This window comes from Protopterus annectens, chromosome 12.part0 (assembly GCF_019279795.1).
Source record: "Protopterus annectens isolate FY-2018-M chromosome 12.part0, PAN1.0, whole genome shotgun sequence".
NCBI lineage: Eukaryota > Metazoa > Chordata > Ceratodontiformes > Protopteridae > Protopterus > Protopterus annectens.
Window position 1 is genome coordinate 655,573,675 of NC_056746.1, and position 27,304 is coordinate 655,600,978.

Here is a 27,304-nt window from a genome sequence, read left to right on the forward strand (position 1 = left end):
GGGAATGATGTTTGGAAATCGCAAGCCCATGAGCCCACAGATGGCAACAGTGGAACTGAGATCCCCACCCATGGGCAGTCACCACTGCACCTTCACAGCCCAGATGGTGGCTGTGCTGGGGGCTGTGTAGGAGGGGCAGGCTCACTTGTGAGTCGTGCCACTCGTGCCTCAAGCTGGCTTAGAGGATTAGTGACAGAATGCTCGATCTCCCTACGTACCACAGCCCGGACCATTCGGAGGGTTGTAGGTGGCCCTCCTCTGCCCACACTTGCATGGGGGGGGTGAGCCCCATCCCCTGCAAGCACTTCCACTTGAAGGTGGCACAGGGCCAATGAAGGAGGAGGTCCCTGGCTGGGCACCGGACCTGCTGGTGCCAGGTGTCATCGCCAGCTGAGGTGGGACAGGTGGGTCCGCTGGGACCGGCCTTCCCATACGTTCTATGTTTAGGAGGATTTAATGAAAATATGGGTTAGTAACAGTCAAGCGCATTCCCAATTAGTTATAACAGCATGCAGAAGTGTTCCCATTAACCCAACACACCAGAGTTCCAACAGTTGAACAGCAAGCATGACACATGCATGCATAGAACAACAGTGGACATTACATTACATTACAACAGCATGCAGGTTTAATTGATGGCAACAGGCCACCAATATTGTGGTATTTGATAAATAAAATATCCAACTGAAAGCAAGAGGAGCTGCACCAGAGTAATAGCGTAATCAGTAGTTTAATTTCCGCTTTCGTCAATAGACTTCATCAGAATACAAAGTCAACACAATTCAAAGCATTTAAATACCACACTAGTAAATGAGCAAATTGATCAATTAAAACACAATTAATTAAACATTTAAAATATTCATAAAACCAAAAAACTGCATTCATCCAATGTTAAAAAAATCTAAAGGAACTAGTTCCTTATTAATATGTAATTTTCTGTACTTTAAGAAGCATTTGATGTGGTGTGGTATTTGAACAGGGCACATGCATCGAAATGAATGCAGATATTTATAAACCAATAGGACATATGTCCCAACAAATGTTTTGAGATTAGACATACCCATTGAGGTGTGGAATTGCATTTTATATGCACATACAATAGGGTGGAAAACGATAGCTCCAGTAACAACTCATATATCCTTCTAGTTTACACTACATTCCTATTAACTGCAGTTATATGTCCCCTACATGTATTATTACACTACCCAATTGTCCTTAAATTGGGAAATGGGTTTTGCTAGATCTTTACATACATGGGCTGTATCTGACATAGAAACTGTCCGAGATGCAGATGTTACTGCTACATATTTTGTGAGTTGCTCAGACACACTACTGCTGAGATGGTACACTGACAGCTCTACTTTCCTATACTTATCTAGATATGTTTAGGTGAAATTATCAGTTATATGTTAACAGCTCCCTACATTTCTGCCAGCACAATGACATTTCTGGGGAACACAATACCAAGCTACGCATGTGCCAGATTAACCTGTACATGCTGGGCATGAACCAACAGTTGAGGACTGTAAATATGCTTAAAAGCTACTGGCACTCCCTTCATCCACTTTATATGGACCTACCGAACTGTGTGTTAGCAGCGCTTAATACAACAGTACTATTTCTATAATGCAAGAGTACAACAACATATCAAAGAAAATGACACAGACACACTCCAGGAATTATACCTTTATTAAAGACTTAAAACACTTTTCTAGAGGCTCTCCCATTTATTTTATATAACAGTCCATGCAGAATAATTATTAGAGAATTATTATACCTTTATTTATTGTGTTAAAAACTTTTTTCAGGCTCTCTCATTTATTTTACATAACAGTACAACCTATTTAATTACTAACCTGCCTGGTGGCGCAGCCTTAGCAGCCTATCTGCATAGGCTTGCTGATTCGCAGCACGGAAACCTGCAGCTGTGAAGTCAATGAAGTGATATTGAGACATACCTATCCATAGTATAGACTAGAATAGCAATTCTTACATACTTAATTCCATGGCTACTTACTCAGTAGTGGAGCATTTTCCATTTCACAGGCCTCCTGGATCCACTGGTCCAGTTGACCTGCCTTGCGTCTCTTCAGGTCTGCGTGGTGGTGTCTGACCTGCTCACCAGTCCGAGGGACACCTTTGGCACTGGTGAGTTCATGAGCTAGACGGTCCCAGGCTTCTGCTTTGTATTGGGTACCCTGGTACTGGCCACGCAGGAGTCTATCCTCATGATTATAGACAAGGAGCCAAACCATTACTTTTGACTCCTCAATGCCCCAACGTTGCGCTCGAAAATGAGAGCCCTCTCCAGCACCGGCCATTGCTGCCTGCAGATGGGAGCTACAACCAGTTATGGCAAGTATTCCCACCTATGGAGCTTAAATATGCATCATTTCCCGCACTTATTTGTGATTGGCCAGTTTTGAAAAAACTTAGCTGAAGGCACACCTGCTTAGCAATGGGTAAACTTCCATTGATATGCATGTGTGTGTTGAAAGTGAATGCTTATGAAAAGCTGTCATGGCTTAGTGGTTCAGAACTGTGATTATTCTGCACAGTATCCTGGGTTCAAGGCCTGTCATTGCTTTTTATTTTACTACTGGCCAGACCGGCTAGGAGGTGTGGCTGTGTTTTACCGACTTTGCTCAACTTTGCCCGACGTTGCTCTATGTTGCTCTACGTTGCCTGACGTTACTCTACATTGCTCTATGGTGCTCTACGTTGCCCAACATTGCTCGACATTGTGCTAGTTTGCACGGTGCGCAGCTCCACACAAAGCTATTGCACTAGTTAAAGCAGTGCTAAGCTATGAGCAACTATACTTAAATATGCTTAATACTGGTAAACTTTGCTTAGCAGTGCTTCACATTGCTTAAGATACATTACTTATGCATTCATCAGTATGCATAATCATTTTACCTTCTTTTATATATCTATATATATATATATATATATATATATATATAAAATTTGTTCACTACTACATAGGCCATTTCAATGCTTTTTACTAAAATATAAATGATAAATGTCAGGAATTATTTTTTTATACAGATTTCCAACAGAAAATAGAAAGGGGAGTGGTGGGACTTGAACCGGGAATGCCTCCTCTTTGTGCTCAGGCTCTACCACTACACTATTGCTATTTTGCTTAATTTGCATATAAGTTTCTTATTATCCTGTTCGATGTCTAAACTGCTAACTGTAGCTAAGCAATGGGCAAACCCATGCAAGCACGCGCAAATACAGGCAGCTATATCGAGAATAATAAAAAAAAATAAATAAAAATTTTACATTTTATAATTGTACAGGGGTTTACAATGTGGGGAGTGTAGTGTTGGGTATGTACACATTTGAGCGGACTCGCTCATGTCAGTTGACATTTCATGATTGAGAGACTTGCAGGGGCGTGGATTTTTGGACTGCTCGACAGTCTGACATGCCCCCTGCACTCGTGCACGCTCTGTGTTAGCCTTAGAGTTGAGGCAGCATGCCCTCATTAATATGCATGGTGCGCTGCCATCTTACTCTTAGACTGGCGTTTCCGTGTAAGACTAATTTAGTCTTACACGGAGGATTTGTGAATCCTGAGGATTATCTTTGTGATACAAATTGAAATACTTGAATTTGCCAAAGTTAGCGTTTCACAGTCATTTTCTTTTTAGGTAGGGCTACAAACAAAAAATCAAGGACATCTTCTGGACATTGCAGGTAGAACAAATATCAGTCACATATCCCCATTTTAAATAGTTTAAAATTGGCATAATAAATATCATATATTCTTTGAATTTTTGATGATTACCATCTCAGACACTTTTATATACGTATCTCCAAAATTCATCCTAGTTAAACCCATTAAAGTTGTTGGTCTGTCTCTTCTAAACCACCTTACTGCCATTTCTGTTATGTATGAGTTTATGAAAATTAACAGTGGTAAGCGTTTTAAACTGAATAAAAACTATATAGTAACATTAGGACATCCTGAATCTTGAACATGTGTGTGAGGAAATGCTGCAGTGAGAACAAGGGTCTGATGACACAGGGTCACTGTGTGCCACTAAAGTTAAAACAATCACAAATGGTACTAGTCAAAACCCAATGAGAGGTACCTCTTATACAGAAGATACAATAGCCATTTATACACAGAAAATACAATAATAATTTAATAGTCTGAAGTACATCTTATTGAGAGAATGGGAACCCAATCATATTGGCATTGTAGAATGAGAATACATTGTAGAAAGGATGTTCTGAACGAGTGTGTTATTTATGACAGTTCTGCTGCTTCTGGAGAATCAGCAAGAGCACACTTGAAACCCCTGGTATAACATGGTACCTCTGCCCAAAACGGCAGTTATTCTCCTCAATATTTATACCATTTTATAGTTACCATTTTTTGCATAGTGGCAAGTGATATAATAGGTTTAAGCTAATTCAGAGATTGATAGAAATGTGATGGTCTACACAGAAGAGCTTTGTGTGGCAAAGGAAGAGGGCATTACCAGTTGTTAACAACATGTAATTGTGAACAGTGCATGCTATGACTGCAGGGAAAATATGGGACATTTCTAGTCAAAATGCATGTGTCTTTGCCATATTTATTCAAAAGTCTACAGGTCTCTCTCTGTATAGCAGTAAAATGAGCAGAGAAGTAAGCATTAAAGATCATGTACAAAGGTTTTCTTGCTGCTTGTTTTGATGGTCTCATCACTGTCACATAAAGTTTTGATTCCAAAATATGTAGTTTTTATTTTAGTTACATTAGAGGAGCTATATTTATTAAGTTTAAAAAATATATATTATTTATTTATTTATTTATGTTTGTTTACCGGGAAAGTTTTTAGGTACTGTATGCTGAGCTTCTCTCCAATTACTTTCTGATCCTGTGTCTAATGAAGTCATAAGAGGGGCAAACAGTTGTAGTTCAGTACTGTGAGGTAATGAATTAAAGGGACTCTGTCAATGCCAGAAACAAGTAGTAAGAATGTAATGCATTCTATACCACTGAATTGCATTGTCTGTTCTGAACATAGCCCAGACTTACCCAACGACTCGGGGGTCAGCTGATTTCAGTTGATGTTTTCTTTCACAGCAGCTCCACCTTTATGTCAGATCAGATCTGAGATTGCTGGCAGGGAGCTAGGTCTGATATACAGGGTGGAGTTGCATGACCATGAAGCTGGTCATCATAGGAGCTGTAACTGTAGGATTGCAAAGCTTTTATGATTGCATTCTTCCTGTCCAAAATGGGGGGGGGGGCTTGCAGGGTTAGTTTACGAGAGAATTAAATCTATTTGTGAGGTAGAATAATAATATTACTAAGTTATAATTTCTTTTTCTTATAAGGTCCACACTAAGTCTTATTCATTTATCATCCTCATAAACATCCTCCCAAGGGCTTGGGGTTGACTTATACTGCACCAAATTTGTGCATGTGCATGATCCTCAATTTTCCAATACAACTTTACCTGTATATGGAACTTGGTACTGCAGGCAGTCTGGCTTACTAAATACAATTGCAGATTCTGCCTTTCTGATAAGCTCAGTTAGTTCAATTAACATTTTTCCTTCTAGCACTAGTCTGGTTAATGTATAACACACACACAGAACTTCACTACAGACTATCATTGTAGAGATTCACATATCCCTATTTTCCATCCCCCATGAATGATGATCTCATACTAGAAAATGATTTATTACAGTATTATGCATCTGTGTTATTGCACTCTGTGCCAAGCTTATACATTGTGCTAGGAATGTTATCCTGTTACATTTTTCTTCTATTACTTTTTATTTGAATATACAATTTAGTTACTTATTGATTTATTGTTGACTGCCCAAAATAATGACTGACTGACTGACTGTGCTGCAATCTGTGGCATTTTATGTGGCAAACTCTAGTTGTATACTACATAAAACATGCATAACCGCTACAGGCTGTTTGTCCCATCAATTACATCATCAAAATGCAAAACCACATGAATAAGAAATACCTATTAGCTGTTTTACATGCAGGAAATACAAACAAAAAATATTAAACTGAGTAAATATAGTTCCAGTGAGAAAAAAAAAACATAAGACTTGCATATGTGAGAATCACAGAACCCTTTTTACATGACAACATCATAATTACTGCAAAAAGAAACTGTAAGAAAAAGACATTTGCAATAATAAGACAAGCAGGAAATTATTTAGTGAATGTTAGTGTATAAAAAAATAAAAGAAGAAAGTTATGAGTATTTAAGATCTCTGGTACATTCCTCTAACCAATAAAAGTTCTCAGACCTACTGCACATACAATTTGTTGTCCCATACTACCTTCACTACTGTTTTATTCTAAGGTCATGTTTTTCATTGATTAGTACCAGTTGAAGTTTCTGGCAGTTTTGAATGTTCTTAGCATACCAGTCCCATGAAGAGACGTGTGTTTTTGCTTTTATTAAGCAAAATAGTTCTTCTCAAGTTTATTGTCTTTATTGGTTTGAGAGATATGCCCATCGCCCATCTTTGTCATATATTCCTTTGTCATAAATGGCAAACAAACATTACTTTTAATGAATTCAAAATAATGTTTGCTTTGAGTTAGAGAATTCTGCCCAGTGGTTACAGCCTTTGACACAGCATATGAGTATTCAAGCAAGTTATCATTTCTTTTTCTTGTAAGGCCCACACTAAGTCTTATTCATTTACAACAGCTGAAAGTCTGCAAACACAGTATCCAGAATTTAGTCACTGACTTGTACAGTCTGATTATGAGCTATCTTTAAGGTGAACTTCCCCCATGATTCAAATTGCCATAATGAAGTATTATATAGTACCAGGGGTTATAAAAATTGCAGTCTAAGTGAGTTACTGCTGTGTAGCACATCTTTACAAAGCAGCTCTAGACTCATACCTCTCAAACTCTTAGCACAAGATGTCTTCACAGAGACTAAAATAAAGGGGGGACAAAAGCACAAAAATAGGGACAAATTTTATATATTACTCTTAAAAACTTAGTAAGTTGCTAGAATAACAGCATTTGTGTTAACATACATTTTCAGAAGGATAGAAGGCTGAAACCCAAATGTATGTCATTATTTAGTGACTTTAATCCTCAGTGATTTGCCAGAACACCGTTAATTTTATGAGGAATACTCCAAAGATATAAATCAAAACTCTGGACATCCTGTGAAAATCTGGACAGTGGAGAGGTGTGACGTCTAGACTGAAGTAACTTAATTAGACAGTGTCTATGTTTGTAGGTTAAGTACCAAACAGATGAGCCCATTTTCCAATTTACAAAGTAAGGAAAATAATTTATTCTTGATAATTGATCAAAATCTGTTATAGATTTTTAACTTATTTACCCTTCTCTATTACATTCATAACTTGAATAACAAAATCACATATCTACATTACAGATGCCATACAATCTTCAATCTCTAAATGAGTAGAGAAGATTAACTATTGGAATATTTTTGCTCCTACCAAAATGTGAATGCTCCATTCCAATCAATTACTTCTTATCTACCAATATATTAAAAAAGCTTCATGTTTTGCAGAACTGTATCTCTCACTTCATTACTGACACTGGCAAAAGAAAGTATTCACTGCCATGGATAAAAATCAAGCAGGCTGGATTTCAATTCCTCATTAAATCACTGTTCTCATTAGCACACTAATTTACAAGGTCCTCTTCACTGAGCAGTGTAACCCTTTATTATGTCACCTACTCACTGATGGGTAACACTCCAGATCTCTGAGATCATCAGATTCTTCGGTTCTCACTCATTAACTCCTTCTGCTCTCTAGTCTGTGCGGAGAGAGATTTTTCCTGTTTTGGTCCATTCAACTGACCACCCTTCATACTCCCCAACATCGTTTCTTTCTCTAAGCAGCTCAAATCTTACCTGAAGCATACATCTAAACACAGATGCACTGGATCAGTAATTTAACTCTCTTCAAGATGCAGTCCTTACGTTCTAACTACAGTCATATCCATCTAATGGGCATTATTCTAAGCAGCCTTACTGAACAGCACTGACGCTGACAAATGTGGTTTGTTCTAATGTTTGCCATGTATTGCTCCATGTATCATTTGCACTGCGTAATTCCTTCTAATTTTGTATCGTGTTCATTGTTTGTTGCACTGTTTTGCACTAATGTAACTAGGGTGTGACTTAAAATGTGCTCCAGTGGTCCAGCTTGCATACCTACTAAGTAAATACCTTCATAGACAGTTTTATCTTTACTGGAGCATCTATTCCAGAAAAAAATATTTATCTTTGTCGTACAATGCACCTTGAAAATATTCATATTGGTATATGTCTTCAATAATACATTTCAGTCCAGCAGTACCTTCCTAAAGTTTTCACTTTTTTGCAGCCACAATCTTTTTTTTTTTTTACAAGAATAAAATTATTTAGATGAAAAGGTCATTACATTTGTGTCAGTATGTGCCAATATGTTTTTTGTTAAGTAGTACTTCTAGTCTGCCAGAAATCATGTTCAATCTTTCTACCTACTTACAACTCTTGCTTAGGTCTAGACTGTATTCTCATTCTTCCTGACTGTACCAGTAGTGAATACTTACATAACAATACCCATGCTTACCAGTAGCCATTATATTAACTTATTATGATTATTTTCATTCATAATTAATTTTACAGATTTTTTCCTGTTCAGTTTATAGTCTGTATATATATATATTCTTATGAGTGCTAGCTGACTTCAAATACAGTTTGTTACTTATGATGCTCACATTTTAAATTTTGCATCTTTTCAGTTTTTTTGGCTCCCACTGTAGTTGTCTACCACCAGTTAAATGGAGTGCCCTTCTGATCTTTTACACCAGTGTTTCCATTACAACTGTCTGACTTAATCCCTTCAGAGCAGAGCCTCAGAAGCAAAGACATTTTAGTGTAAGTGAATTGTACAGATAGGAGATCATGACTTCTAAGAATGGCACCATCTTGACATCTACAGAGGTCTTTTCTGGTGTGCTGTACCCACTGTCCCGCCCAATCAAAACATATAGCCACAACTGATGGATGCTCTGCTTCTAAGCCAATAAACACCACACAAAACAACATTTTGGTCACTGGAGACTCAATTGTGAGTCACACTGATGTCCCTCTCACCAGGCTGAGTAAGGGAAAAGTCATGATCAGTTGCTTATTAGGGGTCAGGATCCACTGCACTCAGGTTATTTGACCACAAGTACCAGTATGATTCAGTCATAGTCCATGTAGGTGCAAATGACCTGAGACATACCTCCATAGACTATATGAAGAGAGACATCATGGAGCTCTCAGAATATGTGTCCCAGGCTGGTATAAGCATAGCACTGAGCAGCATTTTATCTTCTCCAATAATTATACCACAATATGAACAGAAGATGACTGACTGACTTTAATAATTGGCTTAGTTTCTGGTGTCATTCTAAGGGGTGCAATATTTGTCAGCATGGAAGGAGATGGTCAAGAGACAACACTGCTTTGCTAGGGATGATCTGCACCTCTCCCCTCTAGGCTTTCCAGTATACGCTAAAACATTGTCCTCCCCCATAGTGCCTTTTTTAGGCAATGCCAAACCGAAAACATTTCCAACATAGCAAATCAAAACCAAGGAAACCTAAAGGTGTTACTGCTCAATGCTAAGAGTCTTAACAAGAAACTCTACTCCCTACAAGCTCTCCTCACCTTAGAGAATGCTGATGTCTGTGCAGTCACTGAGACATGGTTTAAAACCATGGTGAGCATACCAACAGTGCAAGGCTATTTGGTATTCCACACATTTAGATCAGCTACTACACAGACAGGGACTAAAGGTGGAGGTGTCTCGATTTACATCAAAAATTAATGTACCACAAGGATAGTCAAAAAGGGCAATGCAATTCAGCTTCTCCACTTTCAGATCACCACAGACAAAATCCCATACAACTTCTTTGCAAGCTATAGGTCCCACTCTATGAACCAGAAGACTTAAGCTTATTGGAAATGCACACTATCCAACTCAATACCATATTCATGGGTGATTTTATTTACTCCACTATTAACTGGGAATCATATACAACCCAAAATGTACAGGCACAGAGATTCCTGGATTTTGTAATAAAAAATAATGATGAAAAAGATCACACAGAAAAAAAAGATCAGTTAAAAAAGCAAAAAGAAAAATCTAACAAAGCTAGACTTTCCACTGTGTGACTCCTTAAACCTCTTGTATTAGAGGTGACATGGGATATATGCAAATTACCCTTTAAGAACATCAGGTGTTTCAGCTAAATGGCAATTCTGAATGTCCATGACTTTTTCTTTTAAGTCTATTTATGGACAAATTCAGGCCAATAAACCCAAAAGGTCTGTGTGACCTTTTTGCTCATTGTTTTAGTTTGTTAGTTGGGCTATTTTGCAGTCACCCTAAGGTTTATGGATATCAGTTGGGTACGACAACCCTGTGTTTCCAAATGTTAATCAAACTTCCCACTTATGTTGTGTTGATGATATTATAAGATGGCAGAAGTATGTATGTTTACAGCTAGTGGGGCTTTGCTCTATTGGCCTGAATTTGTTTATAAATAGACTTAAAAGAAAAAGTCATGGACATTCAGAATTGCCATTTAGTTGAAACATCTGATATCCTTAAAGGGTATTTTGCATATATCCCAAGTCACCTGTGCTAGAAGAGGTTTAAGGAATCACACAGTAAAAAGTCTAGCTTTGCTAGATTTTTCTTTTTGTTTTTTAACTGATTGGGTTTTTTTGTGTGACCTTTTTACTCATTGTTTTAGTTTGTTGGTTGGGATATTTTGCAGTCACCCTATGATTTATGGATATCAGTTGGGTATGACAACCCTGTGTTTCCAAGTGTTAGTCAAACTTACTACTGTAAGAAGGCAGAAATATGCATATCAATAGCTAGTGGGGTTTGGCTTTATTGGCCTGCATTTGTCTATAAATACACACAAGAAAAAGTCATGGACATTGAGAATTGCCATTTAGCTGAACCACCTGATATCCTTAAAATGTAATTTGCATATATCCCATGTGCCTCTAATACAAGATGTTTAAGGAATCACACAGTGGAAAGTCTAGCTTTGCTAGATTTTTCTTTTTGGATTTTAATCTCAAACTCCTTGGACCAGACTGTCAATATACTGAACATGGGCACAAACATACTAGATCTGGCACTCAGTAATATGGGACATTACTGCACACCCCCTAGTGTAATGTCTTCTCTGGTAAGGTCAGACCACAAAACTGTCTCCTTTGAAGTAAAAATATAACCTGCAACCCCAGCTAACCCTGGAATGTTCAGGACCTACTGTAAAGTGTAACTTCCTACTATTAAGTGATAACCTATTGAAATGTCAAGATCCCATAAACCCTGAGAACACTGCTGTCTATGCGGAACTGTTCACAGAAACCATATACAAGTATGTTATTAGCTGTGTAGAGGAAGAAGTACAGAACTAACTCAAAAAGCAAGCCACCCTGATTGAATCACAACATCAATAAGCTGTATAACAGAAAGAAGAACTGTTACTATTATGCAAGAAGCCCAGAATTTCCAGATAGGAGATATTCAAAAAGATTAAGAGAGGGAAATTAGAGGAAAGAAAAATAGTTGCACAAGAAAAAACTATCAAAAGCTTTAAATGCAAATTTGTGTTCATTAATAGAACTGATTCATGAAAAACATTATATGGATTAAGAAACCTTTGACCATTTGCAAAGAAAAGTGACTGTGGAAGTGTGAAAATGTAAAGAACAAAATCAAAATCTATAGATTTTTGAAAGGAATAAAAAAGGAACATGGGCATGGGAAAGGAACAGACATCTGATATGGTGTAATATTTATATAAAGGAAAAGCCAAACTAATCAATACAAAAACAATCTGCTCCAAAGATACTTGAAGGAAATACAGGCAAAGGCACCCAGATATGGAAAATGTTCCAATACAAAAAATAAGTTCACAAAGTGGGAACGTAGAACAAAAGGTTAGCAAAGCAGAAGCTAAAGAAATAGAAACTGAAATTACAGAATATCTGCAAATGAAGGATTTAGTGTAGAAAGTCTAACACGTTATGTCAGAGTATGATGGAACAACGAGTCCCCAAAGTAAGGAGAAACAGCTGGATCCAAAGACATCTGAAGAAGAAATATGGAAATGGAAAGAAAAAAAGATTTAATATGGTGCAATATTTATGCAAAGGAGAAGGCAAAACTAATCAATACAAAAAAGCGCACCAAAGATATTTGAAGAGAAATACAGGTAAAGGCATCCAGATATGGAAAAATGTACAATAAAAAATAATAAAACAAAGGGGGGAGTAGAAAATAAGATTAATAATGGAGAAGTTAAAGAAATAAAAACTGAAACTATGGATTACCAGTGAAGTGAAGGATTTAATGTACAAAATCCAACAGTGGAAATGTCACATCATGATGGAACAGTGAGTCCCCAAATTAAGGAGAAACAGGTGGCCCAGGAAGCATCTGATCAGTTACCACATGAAAATACTCTGGAGCCTTCAGCAGGAAACCAGTACAAAAGTTAAGCTGGAATTGCAAGGGAAAGAACATGAAATGGTGGCAACTCTGACACAGTGACTTCCCATATGAAACAGCAATGGATGATGCAGGATGAGCTGAAGAGAATGTCACAGAAAGATGTTCTGGAACTTTTTGTAGAATGCCCACAGGAAACAAAGAATAAAGAATGTGCCCTCGGTTTAGAAGAAAATGATCTAAGGGAAGAGTTGCTTTGATTTAATAGCAATGAACAGACATATTAAGATCAATGAAAGAAATAGATTACAGAAAGTCAATAAGAACCAAAATGTTAGAAGTCTGACAAAACAAATCAACAGTAATCAAGACTTAACATAAATTCATGTGATGTAACAAAAGTAAATAGGATATATTACTGAGCAGATTAATAGCTATGAAAATACAGGGCAATAAGGAAAGGAAGGAAAGAAATTCAATAAATAATGGAAGCATTGAACAGAGAAAACTATAAAGCAGTTAAGACAAGAAGTGTTAGAAGAATATAGAAAAGGAGCAGATCAACAAAAATACTTAGACACAATAAAACAAAGTGCATTATCAGTACAGACCAAGATCTATTGTATATCAGAACAGGCAAGATATGCAGATAAATATAAAGAAAAAGTATAAAATAAGCAATTCATTGATGATTCAAAAAAGCTTTATAGAAAATTGGGAAACAAAGCAAAAGGAATAGAAACACCACCAAAAAAGAAGAAATAGACACATTTTGGAGAAATATCTGTGAAGACCCTGTGGAACATAATAAAGATGTTGAATGGATAAAAGTAAAAGAAACAGTAAGAAGTTCAAATATACAGGATATGAAATGGGATGAAGTAACAGCTAAAGAAGCTGAAATAAAATAAAGAAAAACTCCTAAATGGAGAACCCCAGGCCCAGATGCAGTACCTAATCCCAGCATTCATGAGTTTAAAAACCTCCTTAAGGAACATCTAGCAAAACACTGGCTCAGCTCCTGCCATACTCCTGGTTAAGCTACCTATTACTCCGTTACATTACCCTAAACTAGCTCATTCTCACAGCTACAACTATTAACTGCTGAAGGCTATCTTGATTCTACACTCAGTTTCATTTAGCAATGTATACACACATACTGCTATGTCATTAACAGTTATGTAGACTGCATTTCTCTGTCTTGCAATTACTGTATCACACTGTTCTCACTATTAACTCATGCGGCCAGTTTTATCTCTAACTGTGTCATTTTTTGTTAAATTTAATTTATTAATTATTTGCTAGTTATTGTTATATAACTAATTTCTTTACTGACTTGCTTTGTATATTGTTCATTAATGCGTGTTCGATTTCATTATTCAATACTGTCTATTTGTATGCATAGATCATTTCTCCCGAGGCCTCCTCTGAAAATGGGCCTTATGCCCAGTCAGACATTACCCGATAAACAAACAAAATAAATAAATAAATAAATAACTTCTGTTAAAAGTATCAACAGTCGTTACCTGAAGATTTAGCTCTGAGTAAGAACTGCTTATATGCAAACCCCAAACAGACACCAATCTGGTTAAACAGAAAAATGATGCTCCTCCTTAAGTGTGAACCTGCAAGCTATCCTGAAAACTATAGGCCAATAACCTGTCTTCTGGTAATGTATACAGTATATACTGGAATTGATGCTGACAGAATTTATGGTCATTTAAAACTCCATCACAGCACCAGAACAGAAGGGTAACAAAAGAAAATCATATGGATCTTTCGTTGTTAAATAAAGTCATAATGGAGAATTGTAAAAAGGGGAAGAATCGAAGGGTCTATATTATAAGTTTGAAGTCTGAAAACTTCGAATCTCATATGGTCGACTCCATATGAGCGAAGTTTTCAAACATCAAACTTAAAATGTAAACAAAGTAAAAACAAAAAACCTACCTGAACACTCTATGCAGGGGGGCAAGCCTCCCTGCACCCCTACACCTTCGCTACTTAAATATACCAACTTCGAGATCACAACAACATTGAAGTGAAGGGAAGAATTCCCAACAGCAATCTCCGTTGAAATGTTCGATGTTTAAAAACTTCGCTCATATGATGTAGATCATATGAAATTCAAAGTTTTCAGACTTCAAACATTTAATATAGACCTGAATCTAAGTATGGCATAGATAGATTACAAAAAAGCTTTTGACAGCATCCCACATTCATGGATAAAGGAGGGCTTACAGATGTATAAGAAACACCCTACATTAATCAATTACATTGCAGTGACCATGAAACAGTGGCAAACCACTTTGCAGCTAAACCATGATAAAGAACAAATTCTTATCCCAGGGTTAAAAATTCAAAGGGGGATATTCTAGGGTGACTCTTTGTCACCGCTGCTCTTTTGTCTTGCTACTTAACAGATTAGGTCATGGTTACAATTTGGCTCCCAGATAACAACAAAGTGTAAAGACTTTTCATCTTCTTTTTGTGGACTATTTAAAACTCTCATCAGATGAGGAACTGAAAGCACAAATGGAAGTGGTGAAAACTTTCTATGATGATTTAAGAATGTAATTTGGTCTTGATAAGTGTGCAAAAGCAGCATTTAAAGCAGGAAAGCTGTAGCATCAAGAAAATATCAGTCTGGGACAGGAATGTGATATAAAGGAACTTGAGCAAGAGGAGTGTATACATATTTGGGAATTGATGAAAGGTCAACAATAAAATATGAACAGATGTGAACAAAACACATTAAAGACCATATATCTCATTTCCTCTCTGCTTTTACTGGCTGGTGAGAGTAAGCACAAAATTATCATTTTGTGAAATCACTCCCCTTCAACTATTTAAATTTATTAGCCATCCTACTGTATTTCATAGTACCAAAATATAAAAGTGACCACCCCCTTTCAATCTATCTTGCTGTTTTAAAAATAGTGACTCTCCACTAAAACTTAACTTTTTAGACAGGTAAAACTTAACTTACTTACTTTCACATCTAACTGATCTAGTGCACACTGCAGTGTTTAGGATAAACCTTTTTTTATCTTACCTTTAAGCATCTACTGCAAGACCACCAGTTACTGGAGAGCCCGCATTCTGCCTCTCAGTAGTCATCTTGGGATTAGTGCTTCTGTTTTCTCCTGGTGAGAGAAGGAGTGCAATTACATTATTTCCTGGAGACTGCTGATCACCATAAAGCTTAATAACTGCTTTATATGTGACAGCTTGGTTGACAGCAGCCTCTCCTTCAACCACCACATTGTCACTGTGGTCAGAAAGTCCTTCTATGTGGCACATCTCATTACCAAGGGTTTTGCATCCAGGAAGAAAGAGGTCATCATCTCTGTCTCCTCTTTTCCTCATTAGGCCAACCATCGAGTATAATGCCCCATTTGGCATGTACCTCACTCGACACATGCAGCAGCTGGAAAGCCCACAAAGGTACCATATGAAGAAGATGCTAGGCCTTAAACACATGTCCTACATGGACAGACTCAAAAAACCCCAGCGATTCTCTGTCTTATATCGTCTACTAAGAGGCAATCTCTGCTTGACTTACAAAGCCATGTCTGACCCAGCTCTGTTAGAAATGCTACATCTAAAGAAATCCCAATCCCTCTGCACCACATGCTCCAGAGACCTCAACCTCATTACCACAATCAACAGAACACGCTGGAGAGACAGGTTCATAACCCAGAGACTGCCCATACTCTGGAATAGACTTCCCATACATGTCAAACAGAGCACCTCACTGGCCCTCTTCAAGAGAAATCTTGATGAGTGGATGGGAAATAGAAAGTTCGGCCTGAGGATCACTCCAGTGGCTCTACTTGATAGAGGCACTGGGAACTAATGTTGTTCGGCATGATGCCAGGGCACTTCTTTGGGCTAGGCTTGTAAAGGCTCCAGGGCCACTAGCCTAGTACACACCTATGAACCTATGAATATTTAGAAGGCTAAAATGAATACTGAAAACAGCCCTGACATCTTGGAACAAGGTCCAAGCTATAAACCAATTTGCTCTTCCTGTTCTGACTTACAATATTGGAGTGATTGACTTGCCCCAAAAGGTACTGGATCAGTTGGGCAAGAAAACAAGAAAAATGCTTCACATTTGTCAAATGCTATATAACAATCATTGTATACCAAGATTATATATCCTCTTTCTGCAGTAGGTATGGGGCCTTCTTGAAGCTGATTACATTTACAGATATGCAATCGTAGGCCTGCATACATATCTGTTGACCTCATCATATCCAAAATGATTAGTTTAGCAAAAGCATATCGGTGTCACTAGGGAAAGGAAACCAAACCAAAAGTAGACAAAAATCAGGCAGCAACTGAATATGCCAAAAATAAAAGAAAGAATAAAAGGAGAAGGATCAGCCGAGAAAGCAAGAAATGTGGAAAAGGCATAAATATAGTTGCAAGTATAGGAAACTTCTGAAACAGCCCTCGTGTCAATCAGGATCTGATGCAGGAATGGTTAAGGAGAGGTGAATTTAATCCAAAATATGAAAGGTTAATATTAGCAGCCCAGGATAGTGGACTACATATATGTTGGCTTACAAAGTCCATTGAACATGTGGGAGAAACAGACAAATGCAGGCTCTGTAAAATAGAACTGGAAACAGTTGCATATCTTGCTGCTGGGTGTGATACACTAATGGCAGAGGGCCTGTATACTGAAAGGAATAATAATGTGGCAAGACTGCTGCATTAGGGATTGTATGAACATTATTCTATTGAAGTATCTGAGAAGCAGTGGAAACATGACCCAAAAAGCATTATAGAGAATGAAGAAGTTTCTATTACATGGAATCACCCATTACCAACTGTTTAAAAAATAGATGTGAGAAAAACGCATATAGTGGTCAATGAAAAGAAGAAAAAAAGTAGCATTAATCATTGAAATTACTGTACCCAGCCATTACAGTATCTTATGTACAGAGAGACGCAAAGTCATAAAATACCAGGAACTGCAATATGGAAGAAGGATACCCAGACAGTTCCAATAGTAGTAGAAGCAATGGGTCTCATTAAAAAGAATATCCTTTAGATATGCCACTGACACACACAACTCCATATGAATTGCAGAAGGAGTCAGTTCTGGGTACATTGCGGGTGCTGCAAAGAGCATTTCTGGCTAACATCAAAGACTGAAACAATACTCATTTCACAAACTTTAATCATACTGTGACTTAGGAATGGGGCCCATTCCTGTCATGGTATTAGAAACCCAAAACACTTGGAGAAATTAAGTGAGCCACAAGTCATAGCAAACCTACTGGCAGACAAATTCAGTTCTAACTTTACTCCTTTCTCCCCAACAACCCCCCCCCCCCAATTTGGAAGTACCAAGAAATACAACTGCCCCTACTATCGCTATGGAGCAGGTTCTCAATGTTCTCTCTCTCTCTCTCTCTAAGGCCAAGAACACTGCATTAATTGACCCAGACAATATCCTAGGATGCATTCAAAATGGCATGAAACATGACCTATCATGCCATCTGGAATTGCAGTTTAACTGTTGCCTCATGACTGAAGAACAGTAATCATCATCAGTTTGCACAAAGGTAGGCCATCTACAGATCCTGGAAACTACAGCCCAATAAGTCTCATTAGTCTCATATGCAAAGCCATGGAAAACATTATCATGGAAATGATCAATAATGACATAGGAAACCTCCAAACACTATACCCAACCCAATCTAGTTTCGTCAAGGGCAAGTCATGCCTACTCAACCTGGTGGATTTCTTTGAGAAGGTCACCAAAGCAATGGATGAGGGCAAAACATTACACACTGCCTACATTGATCTGGCTAATGCATTTGACACAATACCCCACTCAGGCATTTTTTACAAACTCTAGAAGTTAGGTATAATCCCTTATGTCACCCAGTGGATAGCCAGCTAACTCATAGACAGGACCCAGGAAGTTTGAATTGGGGAGTACACCTCTACAAAGAGGCCAGTCACAAGCAGAGTCCCTCAGGGATCAGTCCTGGGACCCCTCCTTTTTGGCATTTACTTCTTTGAAGTCAAGGCCAAAGTCAAGGGCCAGTGCTGACTAAATCTGCAGAAGACTGCAAAATAGGGTAGTCATAGACTCTCTCACTAATGCTGATGTTCTCCAGGAAGGGCTGACTCAGTCAAGTAACCTATGTAAGAGCCATGGACTATAACTAAATGCCAAGAAATGCATAATGGTATCTTTTGGGAAGTCATCCACTCCTGGTAACTATCATATTGACAACACACCCCTAAGAATTGACCTGTAATCAGGGACAGTGATGTTGCCTTTGACCATCACATGTCTACAATAGTGAGTAAATCATTCTATGTTGCGCAACATATAAAAATAAGAATGGCAGCTAGGCCCAAGGAGGTCATTGTTCCACTGTATTCAGCACTCAGCAGACCTATCATTGAGTACAATGTCCCTTTGGTATGTACCTAATCGGCACATCCAATAACTGGAATGTCCACAGAGGGTCCTTACTAAAGGAATACAGGGCATAAATAACACGTCCTATGCAGACACATCTCCTACAGGTGTTTGAGGGGACAACTATGCCTGGCATACAAGGCATTACCTGATGCCACCCTGGTGGACCTCCTGCATATCTGCAAAATAAACAGCATCAGAATTACCCATTCTAAAGACTTAAACTTTGACTGTAATATAAATAGGACCTGCTGGTGAGACAGGCATGCATCTCAGAGACTACTGCCCTTTTTGGAACAGGCTTCCCATCCATGTGAAGCAGAGTCCCTCCTTAACCCAATTCAAGTGTAACTTGGACAGCTGGATGGGGTTTGGCACCTATGTCTCTAATGGACACAGGCAGCCTATAAAAGGTTCATCTCCCAGACTCCTTCTAAATAGTTCATCTTCCAAACTCCTGCTTATATTTCTTAAGGGTACCAGAACTTTTTGGACATTTGTGATGAATGGCTAGGCTTAAAAGGCCCTTGCAGTCATTAGCCTAGTACTGACCTATGAACATATGACTCTATGAATTCTCAGTATGTATTACTTATGTACACACCGCTGAAATATTGTAATCGGCCTCCACCAATAGCTGCTAGTTCTTGGATTGCAAACCCCACTCCTTTTCCAGGGGATAGATGAGCAGCAGAAAATGCCAATCTACCCTATCCCTTCAGGTAACTCTTCAGAGATTAAGTTTGCCATCTAGCCAACTATCCTTTGAGAATTTTTAATAAATTAATTTAAATAAATAATCAAAAATGAATTGATGACAGTCTTCTAGTATAATAAGTCTATGCTAGTGGAAGAATATTTTCTGAACTCATACATTACTGGTCCCCAGTCTCCCACCTTGCTATCTTGCACTATCCAGGAAAATTCTTGCTACCCACAAGTGTATTCCTGTGGTGGGATGAACATTTTTAAGTGGTGTTCTAGTCCCATGACAGTGTGGGACTAGGGGCTTTTCTTACTTTGTGTTCTATCATTAATAAACCTTCTTCCACTACAAATTATGTAATAGCCACAATGTTGGAGTGTATCTATAATTCCATGACAGCCCCAATTTGAGTTCAAAGCTCTGTACTGTCTTTAGATCTCTGTAAATCCTCATACAAATCTGGACTGAAGTTTCTATTTTACGTTTTCAACTTTTTTTTGCCTCCCTGCTTGCTGATGTCTTTTGGTTCATCCAAGCTGCTCCCAGTGGCTTCAATCTGCTGGTCTCACATGTAACTGTATGGCAATATGATGACACTACTCCACAGGCGGAGACCCCTTCTCTGAGAATGTCCACAAACTCATTTGAGGTTTGAATCACTACTGAAGTGGAATGGAAACAGTGGAGCTGGGCCATCACACTGCTAGCTCAGCTGGGAATTGTTACTAACTAACATGTCCTTTTTGCATGTTCAGAATGTGACCACAAGCAAATATTTGGACCTGTGAGAAAAGTTACCTCTTGCTTGATCCTTCTTGCAGATAATACCTACTAACTCCCCTGAGAATGCACCCCGTTCTTGCTCTCAAAGAGAAACAAACCAGCAAAGCATCTTCATTCCTCCCCCTATGAGCTGCTAGTTGAATCTGGATCATCTGGGTTATAGAAAGGTCTTTATCCCTTTGCTCTGTGTAACCAACTACTGGGGTTACTTTTGTAATAAAATTAGAATCTTTTCTAACTTCCTATCAGAAAGAGGTGAACCAGTCACCATTGTTTCTTTCCTCCGTTGTCCATCTCTGTGGCAGTCAGGCCACTAGCCAAACCCAAATCACCAGCAGAATGTCAGACACCTTATGTCACTGCCACTCATACCTCTCAACCTCTTACTGAAAGAAATCTCTACAAAGCTTAAAATATTGGGGGGAGGGGGGGGCTAAAGGCCTAAAAGCAGGGACAGATTTTAAATAAACAGAATGTTAGTAGAATAACAGGATTTACATTAGCATGCATTTGCTGAATGATATGAAGTCTGAAACTCAAATGTATGTCATTATTTAGTGACTTCATTACTCAATGATTTGCTGGAAAACCACAGATTTTATGAGGAACAGCCAAAAATATGATGCAAAAATCTGGACAATCTGCAAAAATCTGTATAGTTGAGAGGTATGCACTAGACTTCCCAGATAAAATAGTTTTCATGTAAAAGTTTATATTTGATTCAGTGGTTTTATTCTTCAGGTTGTCTATACTGATTTTTGTATGATTTTATAAAAGATAATGCTAATTACAGAGTCTGCTTTTATTTATGTAGTTCTTCTTTGTGGCCTGGCTGGATTCTCTGATTTCTATAAATCCCACTGGTTGAAGCTTATACTTTCATGGCAAGATCCAGACACCGGATGCTTCAGAATGCCAGGTGGGTATACTGATGTTGACTGTCTTCATGCATACTAAAAAAGACTTTGTATTTATAATGTGAGAATTTGAAGGTGAGCAAATTGGGTTCACAAATATTTGTAGGACCAACAAGCCACTTAGGTCCCTGAGGTCACTTATGTTCTGCATTCTAACTGCTGTATTGTTAGTAGTATCTTATGGTTATAGTCTAACTGTATCTTTTGAATACATACTGTGGTCATGCCTCTCAACCTCTGAGCATTAAAAAAGACACCACTGGATTTCAGAAGTCATAGCAGAGGGCAACAAGGAGGAGATTATTTTTTACTTATATATCGTAATATATCTGCTTATACTAAATCACATACTATTTAAGATAATGAATCTCTGGGGCCTTAGTAAGTACCCATAAATTGTTCTGCGTTTATGGAGATCACATGTAAATCAGGACAGAGCACAGGTAAAACTGACAAAAAATTCATGACAGAGCAAAGGTAAAACTGACAACAAAAGTCAATGTATTATGTCTAAATAATAACAGCTAAGTATAACGCAAATGTTAAAGAATTATTCACTGAAATGGAATTTCAGCACTCAGCATGTGGTTAGATGTCAGCTAAAGTGAAGAGGGTGGGCAGGAACTCAGAGCACTGCAGTCACCAAGAACTCGGAAACATGCATGTAAAAGTGGTACAGAAATCTGCTGGTGCAGCTCCTTCCTCTATCTCCCACCAAAACACTGTGTGTGTGTGTGTGTGTGTGTGTGTGTGTGTGTGTGTGTGTGTGTGTGTGTGTGTGTGTGTGTGTGTGTGTGTGTGTGTGTGTGTGTGTGTGTGTGTGTGTGTGTGTGTGTGTGTGTGTGTTTGTGCATGTGTGTATATTTGTGTGTGTGCTTGTGCATGTGTGTGTATTTGTGTGTGCGTCTGCTTGTGAGACCATAGTTGATTCCCCAGTTTTCAAGGACTGGTACATATGCTATTAGATATAACTATGATCAAAAATGATGTCAGAATACAGCATAATCCAGACAATAAACTGCTGCTTAACTTTTCAGAACAGATTCCACACACTATTCATAGTTTATCCTACTAAACTCTGCCTGCAGAAACTGCTCATTTTATTTTTTTTCTGTATTTTTCTGGTGAGACAACATAAATAGAAGTAGGAAGGAACTTCAAAGTCAGATCTGATGTTGCCATTTGTCATTTTTTCCTCAATTGATGGGTTCAGATCTGATCCCTTGGATCCGACTAGGCTGTTGCTAAAGCTCATGGCAACCACAAATGCTTGAGCTACTCCCTTAACCCCAATTGCCTCAGATTTTGCTTGCAATTTCAACCAAAAAGACGTGTTCTTCCATCTCTCTCGAGCATTCTCCAGGTGTGTTTTATTTTCTTGTATTCCTTACCTAAAAACTTTTTCTGTTACTTCTTACCCACGTTATAAACTTGTTTCATCCCATTTCTAACCCTTTTTCTGTCTATCGTACATTTTTTGTATCTCTTAGATACTATTGTTAGTATCTTCTTCCTTTCTATGACACTGTCATAGCTCCTTTACCATTGTTGGTATTTCCTTCCCTTTCCTTTTTTTCTCTATATTTCCCTATAAAAAAAAAAAAAAAAAAAAAAACTTTTCTTCACAACTGTTTTTTTTTGTAGTGTTTACACTTGTTTTGTTTCTTGTCAACACTTATATTTATTTGACTTAGTGATGGCAGCTATACCAGCAAGATTTAAAAAGTGTTCAAAGTGTGGGCACAAACTGCCACTTTCCGATACCCACAAAGTATGTGTCTATTGTTTAGGCCCTCTCCATTTACAGGCAGCCTGTTCTATATGCCATGGCTTTAATCCTCGTGTGTTAGTAGAATGCAAGAATAAATGGATATTGAAAGGTCTTCTTCCTTCTTCATTTGGAAAGGCTATATCAGAGGGTTCTTCCTCTAAGACAAAAATTACAAAAATTACAAAAACTTCTTCTCCAAAGCCATCTTCCTCCTCCTCAGCTTTAGACTCCTCAAGAAAGAGGTCTCATAAGGACCTGGTCTCAACCCCATATCCAAAAAAGGCAAAAATACAGGATCCTGTTAAGGAAAAACTGTCTAAGATGCCTCATAAGTTGGATCCAATGAAGACAAAGTTCTCGGATCCAACCTCGTCAGATCCAATACAATCTGAACCTGACTTTCAGCTGACTGCCAAGTTACTTCCTCGAACAAGGTACTCCCTATCACTGGATCTATTTCCTGACAGGGTACATTCCCCATTTTTAGAAATACCCAGGTGTCCATCCATATACTTCACTCATTCTTCCAGAAGATTTACAGAAGAAGATGTGGAGAGACTAGTGAGTATGGTTCTCTTTTCGCAGAGCCAGACTTGTGTTCCTTCAGCTCCTACTCCTCTGGAACAGGAGATCTGTATGTCTGCTACTATCCCTTTACAGATTCCTCCTCTGACTCCTGTTAAATCTTAGTTTTTGGATCCAAGCCATCCAGATCCATCTGCCTGTGATCTGAGGATAAATTTGTCCTCAGATTCAAGATTTTGTCTGAGAGCTCCAGTCCTGTCAGATCCATAGTCTGCCTGTCAGATCTGAGGTGCTGAATTTGACTCTGGAGCTTTCAGAGCCATCTCTGCACCTCAGAGCCTCAGCACTGGTCAGCTCGGCCTCAGTTTCCACCTTAGAGAGTTTGACCTTGGAGCAGGAGAGCCTATGATTCAGAAGCTTGTCTTATTTATCTCTCTCTCTCTCTAAGCTACTCTGCCTTTGAGGCTGCGTAGAGAGTATTTTCTGCATCAAAAGTTCTGCCAGAACCATCTCCCTTGGATCTTACATCTTTTTCTGTGATGTCTCAGTGCTCAGAGCCTCATCATCTCCTTCCACAGGGACAGCCAGTACCAAAACCCCAGGCTACCACCCAGGGAATTGTCATCTCCTCTTCTGATACCTCTCCAGAGCACCCCACTGTGGAGGTCCCTAGGAAGAGGACATGTAAGAGGAAACACATAGACTCCCCATAGGAGTCCATCAATGAAGACACAAATTTCAATGAAGGTGAAGGGTCTCCACGATCACCTCCTGAAGATGTCTCATTTGGAGACATCCTAGAAAGTCTTAAACAGACAGATGGTTGGATGCCCATCAACCCTACATCTGAGGAATCTGTTCTCCTGGAGGCTTTTGGTATCTCACAGTGGGCATGGAAGGAGCCCGACACCACAGAGCCCATTCCTAGCATACCAGATAGGATAATGGCACCATCTGCAGACAGGTAGTTTTTGGAAAAGGGAGTTCCAGTTGATGCCATGGTTATTGTGGTGGCCACCAAGAGGGAACTAGCTGAGGAAAGTTCCACTGTCCATCTCCCCAACAGGGAATAGTGGGCAATGGACAGATTTGAGAAGCATATCTATCCTTCAACAACATTCACCTTGAGGTCTCTGGACTATCTGGCACACTTTACTAGACTACAGAGGGATTTGATCAAGGAGTTATCAAATACCTTCTTGGGTGCTGTTTCTGATGAAGTTCAGGCATCTGTTACTTTCCCAGCTGATGACCCTACAGTCCATATCCAATTCATCAATGAGGTTGATCTCACATGTAGCAGAGGAAACCTCAAGGTCAGTGGGTTCAGATGTTTCCATAAGGAGGCATGCCGGGATGCACCTCTGTGAGTTTGCAGAGCCATTCAAGTCCTCTTTTGTCAAGGCTTCTTTTGACAGAACATCTTTGTTTGGCTCCACAGTAAAAGACACTTTGTCCAGTTGTGAAAAACATGGAAAGATCCTGTCTGCTGTGGGCGTGCATTTTTTGACTCCTCAACAAACCTTTTCCTGGAATCAACGAGGTGGTCAAAAAATGTGATTCAAGAAGTCTCCGGGGTCCTTTTCAAGACACACATGGAGGAGGTTCCCCAGAGGGAGAGTCAGGAACTCTAATGGATGAAGACACCTCTGTGGCAGAAGTGGCCTGCAGAACAAGGGTTCCAGAGAATCATTCTTTGACAAACCCTACTAGTGCTCCTGAAAGGAGGCCCAATTGTCCTCCTCTGGAGATAGTCAGGGGATGATTATCTCTGCACCAGAGAGCCTGGCTAGATATAACAAAAGATTCTTGGGTGCAGAAGATTATTTCCAGAGGCTATATCATAACATTTTCCCTTTCACCTCTAATCTCAAGAAAAATCTCCAATGGGGGGGGGGCATGGCCAAGATGAGCACTGAGTAACAGCAATTCTCTTCAGCTCTGTCTCTTCAAATCTTTAATAACAGGATTTTTTGAAAATAACTATCCTAAAAGTGGATATTTTCTCTTCTAATGACTTTCTTAACCATATGCTAGGATAGTTTAAAAAAAATTTTTGAAAATGTTATTTTTTCCTGTCAAAACTACTTTTGATAAAAATATCTGCTTCAGACTACAAAATGAGCTTCACTAAATCCTCTCATCAAAAATCATCTAGAAAAAAGGAACTACAATACCTGTTACTAAATATTCAAAAATTATCTACAAAAAAGGACAAAATGGACTTGAAAATAGACAATTTTAAAGAAAAATGCACTCAGCAAATGGAAACCTTACATTAGGACTTACAGAAAAATCAAATCTCTGGGAGTGAAACAGCACTGAATGACATGGACAACAGAATTCAGGAAGATGAACATAATATAGAATTTCTTTTAAAACAAAAACTCTTCTGCAATCAAAAGTAGATGATCTGGAGAACAGGTTATGCAGAAATAACATTAGAATTTTTGGTCTTCCAGATAATATTGAGGGAAATAATATAGAAAAATTCCTGTCTGTCTGCCTGAAATCCTGGAGCTCCCAGAAGCTTTGTCCTATGGTATCAAGAGAGCCCATAGATCTATGGTATCGTCTAGGAACAGCAAAAGCAATTCCACAAAATCTGTGATAGTAAGGTTCCTCTCTTCACATGATAAAATAAATAGTGTTAAAAACTGCATAGGCAAAATCTCCAATAAAAATAAAGGAAAATGTCATACGCTTTGACAATGACTACTCACCTTTGGTGATTTCTAAAAGGAAGATATTTTTGCCTTTAATTAGAGAACTTAAAAAATCTGAAATAAAAACCCATTTATTATTTCCGGCCAGACTAATAATCTTTCATCAAAATGGATCCAAAACTTTTGATGACCTGGACTCTGCTCTTTCATTTGTTAAAGCCAATAAACTATTGGACAAAATTGAAGAAATGGAGTGGGCTAATGCTAGTCTTAAAAGAATTGCAGACAATGCTCCTGGAAAACCTTTGACCAAAAAAAGAAGTTAAAAAAATGAAAATTACCTGGTGTTCAAGCATTTTTGTGGTCTACATTGAAATATCTTTTATACAACTATATCTTCATTATTTCTTCATCATAACTTATTCTTTATTAAATGAAACTTTAACCCAAACAGATACAAAACTGGAAGTTGAATGAAATGAAAACAGAAACTCAGCACGAGACATGGCTTTCTAGTGTCACAGATGTGCTGAGCTGATACCTTGAAGCTTCATCGCATATCTGCATCAGTCAAATTGACCTTTGATCCCCGCTTACATCAGCACGTTGAAATATAATGTTAAAATGCTTCAGAAAAGGACGATGCTAAATAAGAATACTGTATTATCAGACTTTATCTCACTCTGGATCTTGACAGTTTTTCTTCCAGTCTACACATTTTAATCCCCGCTTACATCAGCACGTTGAAATATAATGTTAAAATGCTTCAGAAAAGGACGATGCTAAATAAGAATACTGTATTATCAGACTTTATCTCACTCTGGATCTTGACAGTTTTTCTTCCAGTCTACACATTTTAATAGACAGATGCAATCTGCAACTTTTGGTTCTGCATTGCTTTCTGCCTTACCCTTTCCTGAGCTACGGTTATGTAGTTAATAAGATGATTTTATCTAAGCAACCAGCTGCAGAATGTTTTTATTTTCTTAG

General features: G+C 38.3%; 1 protein-coding gene across 1 annotated transcript in view; it reads left to right on the forward strand.

Moving 5' to 3' along the window:
* CCHR12.PART0H16orf89 (chromosome chr12.part0 C16orf89 homolog) overlaps nucleotides 1–27,304 on the forward strand; it is a 334,640-nt gene that overhangs the window by 134,520 nt on the left and 172,816 nt on the right. Inside the window, exon 6 of the mRNA XM_044089787.1 lies at nucleotides 21,250–21,354. Coding sequence (XP_043945722.1) covers nucleotides 21,250–21,354 — 105 coding nt within the window. The remainder of the gene's footprint in view (nucleotides 1–21,249; nucleotides 21,355–27,304) is intronic.